The sequence below is a fragment of the Ipomoea triloba genome, chromosome 1 (assembly GCF_003576645.1).
Source record: "Ipomoea triloba cultivar NCNSP0323 chromosome 1, ASM357664v1".
NCBI lineage: Eukaryota > Viridiplantae > Streptophyta > Magnoliopsida > Solanales > Convolvulaceae > Ipomoea > Ipomoea triloba.
The window spans coordinates 34,788,107-34,798,344 of record NC_044916.1 but is presented as its reverse complement, the minus strand read 5'-3'; the positions used below and the strand labels follow the sequence as shown (position 1 = coordinate 34,798,344).

The window sequence follows — 10,238 nt, the reverse complement described above, 5'->3', positions numbered from 1 at the left end:
CCCCCCCCCCCCCCCCTCCTTCCAAACACCATTGTATAAATCTCAGTTACAACACACCAATTGACCAAAGCAATTATTTAGTATATGGGAAAGTGTGGAACTTCATTTAAGACTTTTTTAACAATATGATTCGATTCCTGTCATGAATATTATAGTTTTGAGTTTAGACGAATTGTTTGTGTAAATATAATTAAATAAATAAGAGTAAATTCTACTAACTTTAAGGCATTACCAGTTTTGGTGCTCAACTTACAACTTACAAGTCAACAATAATAAGTCATCCAATTTCTCTAAACTATCACTAATAATTCTCTGAGTTTGGAATGCTTCCAACTTTGGTCCTCAACTTACAAACTTACCGTAATATGTCCTCAAACTTACAAGCTTACAAATAGTCCTCTATTTTTTTATTTTTTTTAAACAAATTTTAAAAGGTTTTTTTTTTTTTGTTTTTTTTTTTTGTTTTTGTAAATGAGTCCTAAAAATTATACTATAATTAGAAACACTCTTATTGAATAAAATGTACATTTTACTGAGAGGGTGGTAGGTGAAATTTAATTATTATAATCTTATTTGCACTACCTTGAGACAAATAACTTTTGTTTCACTCCATGAAAAAAAATAAAAAAAATAAAGCCATGGAGTATGGGTAGAAGGTTAACAAATGCAAGAAGAAAGTAGCCATAAAAGTATAATAATACGTAGTACTTGCAATGCAAACATCAAACCAGCCTTGTGATCTACTTCAAAATCGAGCGCCATTTTTTTGGATTTTTAGTGTAATCCAAGTCGGAGGAACTTTAGTGGAATTTTAATAATCTAAAATACATAATATGTATATTTAGATCGATCCAATAAGTGTTTTTCTAATTATATTATAATTTTTAGGACTCATTTGCAATAATAATAATAATAATAATAATAATAACAAAAAAACAAAGGACTATTTGTGCTATCTTTAAAAAAATTGGAGAACATATTGTGGTAAGTTTGTAAGTTGATGACCAAAGTTAATAACATCTCAAACTCAAAGGACTATAATGGTAGTTTAGAGAAGTTGAAAAACTTATTATGGTAAACTTGTAAGTTAAGAACCAAAACTAAGTTGGAGGAGCTCAGTAGAACTTAATAAATAATTAGGCAAAAAAAAAAAACTTCATTATTCAACAACAACAATAGGAACAGCACCCCAAAAAAATAAATAAATAAACTTAAGAGCAATGAAATGCAAGTACAGCTCACATCCATAAGAACCTCTATGGGGACACAAGGCATAGAAAAGCCCACGTTAATTGTACCCAAAACGAAAATGGGAAGCCCCACATAGGCACATACATACGTTTTAAGAATCTTGTATCCAAACTCCAAAGTAGGTACCACTCACAATTAGTACGACACCAACCCAATTCAAGATTAAACGCAACTTGAATTTTGAATGTTAACAATTTATCTTTTAAAAAATTTTATTTCATCAATTATGGGAATCAAACTCAAAATCTTTCAAAATTTTTCCCCCACAAAAAGAGCTTATTTGCTACTTAAAACTATCACATTAAATTATACTATGAAAACACAATGTTAACATATGCAATTTATATGTTTTGACTTAGAAACACAATTTATATTCTAGAAATTAACAATTTCAATACTAAAAATATACCATTTAAGAGCAGGCCAGATTGACCTTGGTACATGGTATAACAACTCAAGACTAAATGCTTTCTCATTCGAATGAAACTTTCCAACCATAACAGGATATAGCCAACTCATCTTTCACCCACATCACACTTCTCCATTTCGGCTTTATGAATTAAACAACGGCGCAATTGCAAACCAAACTATGACTTCTAGTCAAACACATTTGCTGCATTTAGCTAAAATAGCTTATAATTTATTGCATGTGTCAAATTCTGCATCTTTACGAATGTCTTAGACTCTTAGGTTAAGTTTGCCCACAAAATATGTAATTCCCTCCTTCCTAACACCCCCCACACCTTGGACGACATGATAGTTACAGAGTAAATCACAGTGATTATTCATCCACTCATTAGATAGGAGGACATGTCTGGTGCTCACTGCATTAGGTGAAACTCCTATACTGCTTAGTAGGTTAAGCAGAAAACATTAGTCTTTTATTTTTTCTTAGACGAAAATGTAATTATTATGTTTACTTTAGGGTGTGTTTGGTAACCCAAAAAATGACATTTCGAAAAATGTTTTTCGAATTTTCGGTGTTTGGCAACGTCCGAAAAATGCAGTCAACGGAAAACAAAGGAAAATTAGTTCATTTTTCCGGAAAATGACTTACGGAAAATTTTTTTCATAAGTCATTTTCCGGAATGACCAAAATGGTCATCTCACCCATTCTGGCGGACTGGTTTCCGGCGGAAACCAATCTGCCAAAAATTGCTCTGGTTTCGGCCGGACGGCTAGAGCCGAACCTTTTTTTTTTCTTTTATAATAAATATTATTATTTTATATTTTAAATAAAATATATAATTATACAATTCTACTCATTTTCCGGAAAATGAACCAAACACACCAAGACAGTTTTTCATAACGCAACCAAATACTGAAAATCAAAATGTTTTTCAAAAAATGACTCATTTTCTAGAAAACATTTTCCGAAAATCATTTTCCTGCTTTCCAAATGTATCCTTAGTGAATGTAAAATAATATATTAATTTTATTACAATTAATATATTTTAAGAGCCAAATTGATTTTAGTATTAGATATTTATATTATAAGCAATTTTTTCTTTCTGCCTAACCATATTTGCATAACAAAATCCACAATTAACATTTTATATTCCAAAATCAATGCATTAATATCTGGAACATAATCTGGTGATATTTGCTGATATTATGGGGTTACTTGGCCCAGTTTTCTTTTGTACATGCTTATAATTTCAATTATTCGGTTTTATTTTATCAAATATAAAATAAAATATATATACAAGTAGATGTATTTTTTAAAACATTTATTTATTGATAAAAATAAAATAAAAATTTCAGCCTAAGCTTTTTGGCTCTATAAATAGTTATAAAATATATGCTACAGTTTGACACATGCATCACTACTTTCTTGCCATCTTCATCTTCTCCCTCGCTAGTCGTCTAACCATGAGACTCCATGGCTTCGCAGCCGTGTTTTGCCTGGCAATGCTCCTTATTAGCTCCGCCGCCCAGCCGGCTCCACCGCCGTTCTCCTGCGATCCCTCCGACCCACAAAACAAAGCCTTCCACTTCTGCCAGCCGAATCTCTCTATCGGCCTCCGAGTCAGGGATCTGGTCTCTCGCCTCACGCTGGACGAGAAGATCTCCCAGCTCGTGAACTCCGCCGCCGCCATTCCCCGCCTCGGCATTCCCGCGTACAACTGGTGGTCGGAGGCTCTGCACGGAGTCGCCAACGTCGGACAAGGCATTTCGTTGAGTGGTCCGATCAGCGCCGCCACCAGCTTCCCTCAGGTCATCCTCACGGCCGCGTCTTTCGACCAGGACCTCTGGTACCGCATTGGCCAGGCAAGGAACAGAACTCTATATTCACAATTTCATAACAGAACAAATCATATTAACTACTAACTGAATGTCTGAATCTCAGCTCGCTCGCTGGCTGGTTTCAATTAGTAGTTAATGTGATTTGTTTTGTTTTAATTTCTTGAAGTGATTATTTGATTTAATTTGTTGTTATATAACTGAAGGTGATTGGGAAAGAGGCAAGGGCACTGTACAATGCAGGACAGGCTTCAGGGCTCACGTTTTGGGCACCAAACATAAACATATTCAGAGACCCGAGATGGGGGAGAGGTCAAGAAACGCCGGGCGAAGACCCGACAACGACAGGGAAATACGCGGTGGCGTTCGTGCGAGGAGTACAAGGTGACAGCTTCCAAGGTGGTCGGATGGGGAATCATCTTCAAGCTTCTGCTTGCTGCAAACACTTCACTGCCTATGATTTGGAGAACTGGAATGGAGTCCAACGTTATGGATTCAATGCCATTGTAAGTTTCTTCTTCTTCTTCTTCTTTTAATCAAAAAAAAAAAAGCAACTTTTATTACGGTAGTGTATGCTCAGGTTTTGATTGTTCTTTTGCAATAATAGTACAGTGGTCACTGGTCAGTGGTGGCCATCCATGGGGTCCCGGATTCACTTCTCTGTCTATATATTTTTCTTTTCTTAATGCTGTGTATATGCATTAATATTCACACTTCATTCAATCAAGTTGGTTAGAGCATTAACATAATAATTACTCCGTACAAATTAAGTTCAATTATATATATTTTTTAAAACAGCCTAGTGACTTTCTTGATTTTAGTCGATCAATTATGAATAATTTAGACTAATTTATCTTTTTCTAATTCTTTATCAAAATTATTAGACGTGATTTACTTATACATTCTTGAGTACTGATTGCGAGTTTATATTATCATTAAAATTAATAAATTTAATTTTAAAAATATATGAGTCTGAATTTTGTCCATACCTACCGTTAAATCTGTATGTTGTAAAATTTTGTCTAAGAGAGTTTATTCCAAGATTCCTTTCTATGTTTGGTTCACTGCCAAAATATGAATAAAGATAATCTTGCACAGATTTCCTTGTTGTCTTTCACTTGTTTTTGGGGTGTCGAAATAACGGTTTACTGTAGGCATGAAATGGAAGAGTCAATTTTCATACCATATTCCGTGACTGGAGGAATAAATTATCTCATTTTCATTTACCAAAAGGAACGCTCCAACCAATTCACCTAAAATTCCAACATTTTGTACCCAATTTTCACTCATCCAATCTTATTTCGTACGTACGTACATGTTTAAACCACAATTTTTGCATTTTGATTTCTTTTGGTTTTTGTTTAAGGTATTTGAAAAGAAAATACAGTCAATATTCATAAACATAACTATTTTTTTTAATAATATGCGGATATTTGAGTCTAATATTAAAATCATAATTTAAATGTATTAAATAAAAATATTTATCATTAACATATAAAAATAATTTAAGATGTTTGTGTACAGGTGACGGAGCAAGACTTGGCGGATACATTCCAGCCACCATTTCAAGAGTGCGTACAAAAAGCTCGAGCTAGCGGAATCATGTGCGCCTATAACAGTGTGAATGGGATCCCAAGTTGTGCTGATCACAATCTTCTCACCAACGTTGCTCGTCGTCAATGGGGTTTTCATGGGTACTATATATATTTATATGCCTTTGAAGTTTTATGTTTTTTTTTTATTAACGATGTTTTTGAAATTCAATATTTTGATTATATTTAGGTACATCACGTCAGATTGTGACGCGGTCTTTAATGTTATTAACGACCATAACTATACTAAAACTCCAGAAGACACCGTCGCAGCGGTACTCAACGCCGGTATTAATACACTCCTTATTTTCACTATAAATTTAATAACTTCATGAAGCATAAAGTATAATATTATATTTTCTCCACACTAGCGATCTAAATTATTGCTTAAATGTGAATTGAAATCGGGATTTCGGAGTCAACCCATGTGAATGTAGGAATGTTTTTGAAAGAATTGGGATAGTTGGTCCAACATGACTGCCAATAATTCACTAGTATTAAACACTGCATCATGAAACTTTATGTCTTTTCTCATTTGGTCCACTTAGCTTGCAATCTTATCCCATAGTAATAGTACGCACTACGAAAACGGTGGCCAAATTATAAGTGACGCATTCAACTTCTTTGTTTTTTGAACTGGTTAGCCATAAACAACTTAGATTAATTCATCTTATTGTGATTCTTTTATCGATTAAAATAATAAAGTAAGATTTACATAGTATATACTCTCAAATAATAGTTACAGATTTTCCTTGTTACTCCAAAAATAATTTTAGAAAAATAGCGCACTAGCATGTATGATGACACCATACCTAAATGCACATGTTATGGGCCATTATATTGGGGGAGGTTTAAGCAATTCATAGCTTAATTTATTCTTGAATAGTAAATTATGGATAAGAACACAAAATTGAGTTCAAACAATCGCAATATGTTGGGCTCCTTGTGAAGAGTAGCCAAAGATGCTCCTACCTAATGGCCATGAGTCATCGATTCACCCCTTCACTATTTTGTTAGGCCGTTAAGTAGATATGACCATGGTTCGATTCGAATCGTGCAGTGTTAGAACCGAATCGGAACCGGAACCGACGGTACGATTCTGATTCCGGTTTAAGAAATTCTGGAATCGGATTAGAACTTTAAAAAATTTATTATGTAAGTAGCCATATATAACCGGAACCGTGAACTGCCGGTTATATATGTAAGTAGCCATATATAACCGGAACCGTGAACTGCCGGTTCGGAAACGGAACCGAATCGTGGTCACAGCTACCGTTAAGTCACCGTGATCTAGACTCTTTCCACTCGAGCTAATTTAATGTCTATTGGAAATTAATCCATTGTTTACGTTACAAACATAAACAGGGATGGATTTGAACTGTGGCTTTTATTTGGGAGTGTACACAAAATCAGCAGTTGAGAAGAAAAAAGTGTCTGAAGATCAGATAGACAGAGCTCTTCACAACCTATTTGGCATTAGGTTTAGATTGGGACTGTTCTCTGGGGACCCCAAAAGACTGTCTTATGGTAGCATTCGCCCTGATCAAGTCTGCAGCCAAGACCACCAGAATGTAGCCCTGGAAGCAGCAAGAAAGGGCATTGTCTTGCTCAAAAACTCTGCCAAGTTGCTCCCTCTATCCAAGACGAAAACCGAGTCCCTTGCTGTGATAGGTCCCAATGCAAACATTGCAAATGTCCTTCAAGGAAACTACTTTGGCCCTGGATGCAAATCTGTTGAAATACTCAAAGCTCTGCAGAGCTACACCAAGAATACGTCGTTTCACCCGGGCTGCAATTCAGTAAACTGCAGCTCTGCTGCAATAGGCGAAGCTGTCGAGCTAGCAAAGAAGGCGGATCAGGTGGTTCTTGTCATGGGATTGGACCAAACTATAGAGAGGGAAACATTAGACCGCGTGGACTTGCTGCTCCCCGGGCAGCAAGAGAGCCTCATTACTAGTGTAGCTAATGCTACAAACAAGCCTGTCATATTGGTGCTGCTGAGTGGAGGCCCCGTGGATGTTTCCTTCGCGAAATCCAACCCGAAAATAGGCAGCATCCTGTGGGCGGGCTATCCAGGCGAAGCAGGCGGCCTAGGACTTGCAGAAGTGATATTTGGTGACTATAATCCTGGTAAGAACCCAAATTAACTCTCCAAGTTATTCTGAAAGAACAACCTTATTTAACCTTATTCCTCAAATTGTCTTGTAGGGGGAAGATTGCCTGTCACTTGGTACCCTAAAGATTACATCAAAATCCCAATGACAGACATGAGGATGAGGGCTGATAATTCCACAGGCTACCCTGGCCGAACCTATAGATTCTACACTGGCCCTAAAGTTTTCGAATTCGGGTATGGTCTTAGCTACACTACATACTCTTATGAGTTCACTTCTGCAGTCACATCCACCACAATAAACTTGAACCAATTGGCAACTGTGAAGAGAGCTGAGGGATTGGACTCAGTCCATTATATATCAGTAGAGGAAATTGGAGAGGAAACCTGTGAGAATGCAAAGTTCTCAGCCATTGTTGGAGTTGAGAACTCTGAGGAAATGGATGGAACTCACCCTGTGCTGCTTTTCATGAAGCCTGCTAAGGGGAGAGAAGGGAACCCATTGAAAAAGTTAGTTGGATTCCAGAGTGTGAACTTAAAGGCCGGCGGAAGAACTGAAGTTCAGTTTGAAATCAGCCCCTGTCACCATCTCAGCAGTGCCAACAAAGATGGGTTAATGGTGATTGAGGAAGGGCCTAATTTGCTGGTTGTAGGGAACACGGAACACGCTATTGACATTGTAATTTGAATCCTTAACCGCGTTTGGTTAGAGGAAATGAATTATGTGGGAAGCCAATTGCAATTACATGGAAAAATAATAATGTGTGAATAAAGTGCGAGTCAATGTTTGATTTGCAGGAATAAAATTATTGGGAATTTCAATTTCAATGTTTGATATACATGAGAATTGAAAGGGAATAAGTAGTATAAAATCCAAAATACCCATTGTTGTTTCTGTTATTGTTATTATTATTATTATTATTATTATTATTAATCATCTTATGTGAGAAGTATACCATTTGCATATTCAAACACCAAAAATATATAACATATTAAAATTTGTAATTCAAAATTTTGTTCTTCAAAATGTAGGAAAATACGCTATATACACATCAAATTTAAATACTAGAGAGTTTTGAGAAAACATACTTGATTAAGGTTGGCCTATAATGATTATTGCTTAGGAACATCGTTCTTTGTTGACAGTAGTCGAAGAATAATGCACGTTATCATCTAGAAGGGAATGTCATACATTAATTTGAGGTTAAAAAAAGGGAGAGATAATTTTGTCTTTGGATTCTCTCTTTTTTTTTTCTTCCTAAAATTTACGGAATTAAAATTTCAGGGGACATGGGATTCTAATTCCATGAAAATGAGGGGATTGCAATTCCCTTTATCCAAATTAAGAAATTTAGTTGCATTTGGAATTATGTGAGAATTAAGTTGAATTGAATTTAAATTCCCTCCAACCAAACGCCCTGTATAAATGCATCCCGATTAGAGTTTAAATCTACTCATATAAAATTTAAAGTTTACAAATTAGTATTTGTACTATATTTTCAAATACTCGAAGAATCCTTTTAGATGCCCAAAGAATCTAAAACCCCACTACTGGAAACTATGACCACCTATTTGAAATGTAAGTGGGAGGTCATCACACTACATGATAGTTGATTCTAATTTTTTATTTAAATTCATGATAATAATAACAAAAAAAATTATTCGCATGAATAAAACACTAATTGTCAAATAAAAGTGAAGTTTAATTATAATGATACATACTTGATGGTTTATGCTGCTACATACACCATGGTCCACAATAAAATTTGCTTATAATTATAGGTAACCTTATCCAATCAGGCCCTTGCTAGTAGCCTGTTAGGTCAGAATGTTTGTCCATGAAGCCCAATGTACAGATTTGTACACTATGGCAATTATCCGTTTTTAAACCCAACTATTTTTTTAAAGCAAGCCCAACTATATTTATGTCTCAACTATACTGAAATTCTCAAGCCTATAGATATAGTGTCCACATTAGATGAGCATTAGGTTCATTCGAAGTGAACAAACCATTCAACACCAAGGAAGAGGCATCATTTTCACTTAATTTTGTCTACGTGTTTTCGACCGCATAAAAGTGAACATATCAATATTATTTCATATAAACCATAAAATCAATCAGCCAAGATCCACGGCCAAAAATGTTCTTCTTCAACGTTTAACTACTCTAACGACTCCATCTACAATTTTCACGATATTCATAACTGGAGAATAATGAATTTTCATTTTCGTCGAGAATCCATATGTTAAGACTTAAATCACGGCCTTCACTTTTAAAGTCATCACTAACCGCAATCATCTCCACCTATCACTACTCTTCATCGTCTTTTCCCTCCCAAACAAAAACAAGTTGGACACCAATTAAAAAAAACAAAAAAACAAAAAAAACAAAAACAAAAAAACTAACCTCATATTGTCCTTATCAAAAATCAAAATTCTACTTCTTCAAACTCTAGCACTTCATAGATTTGCATTCAAACTCCGACACCTTCCAAATCCTCTACCCATCAGCCAACTATATATTTGTTGATGAATGCCAACGGGGGATTCATCAAAAGTGTGCAAACTTGACAAGATGATTGATGAAGTGGGTTGCAATCCTATTCATAAATGATTTAGATCCGAATGAATATGTCTAATGAAGAATAAGAAAAATAGAAGCACATGAAGCATTAGTCTAATAGATGAGAAGCCTAACATAAGATTTAATTTCAATAATAATGTACAAGATTTAGATTTAAGTTGAGCTTTTTGTGAACAAAAGTGTATGAGTTGATGTTGAGTTTCGAAATTATATTTATTTGATTTACCTGATTCAAAATATAATCTTACAAAATCAAGGAATTTAGGTTATGTAAAAGAATAGAAACCGAAGAGCAAAGAAATCAAATTACAGCTCACAATCATAAGAAGCACTATGGGAGCACAAGGCAAACAAAAGCCCACGTTAATTGTACCCAAAACGAAAACTGGAAGCCCCAGATACATTTTAAGAATCTTGTATCTTATATGATCATCAAAGGGTTCACATAGTATTA

General features: G+C 35.1%; 1 protein-coding gene across 1 annotated transcript; it reads left to right on the top strand.

Annotated features, from left to right (window-relative positions):
* Positions 1–3,055: 3,055 nt before the first annotated feature.
* On the top strand, positions 3,056–8,037 carry LOC116028597 (probable beta-D-xylosidase 7). The gene is made up of 6 exons (XM_031270361.1): positions 3,056–3,522; positions 3,702–4,001; positions 5,020–5,189; positions 5,278–5,375; positions 6,453–7,217; positions 7,296–8,037. The coding sequence occupies exons 1-6, from the start codon at positions 3,070–3,072 to the stop codon at positions 7,886–7,888; spliced, it is 2,379 nt and encodes a 792-aa protein (XP_031126221.1). The 5' UTR covers positions 3,056–3,069; the 3' UTR covers positions 7,889–8,037.
* Positions 8,038–10,238: the final 2,201 nt, after the last annotated feature.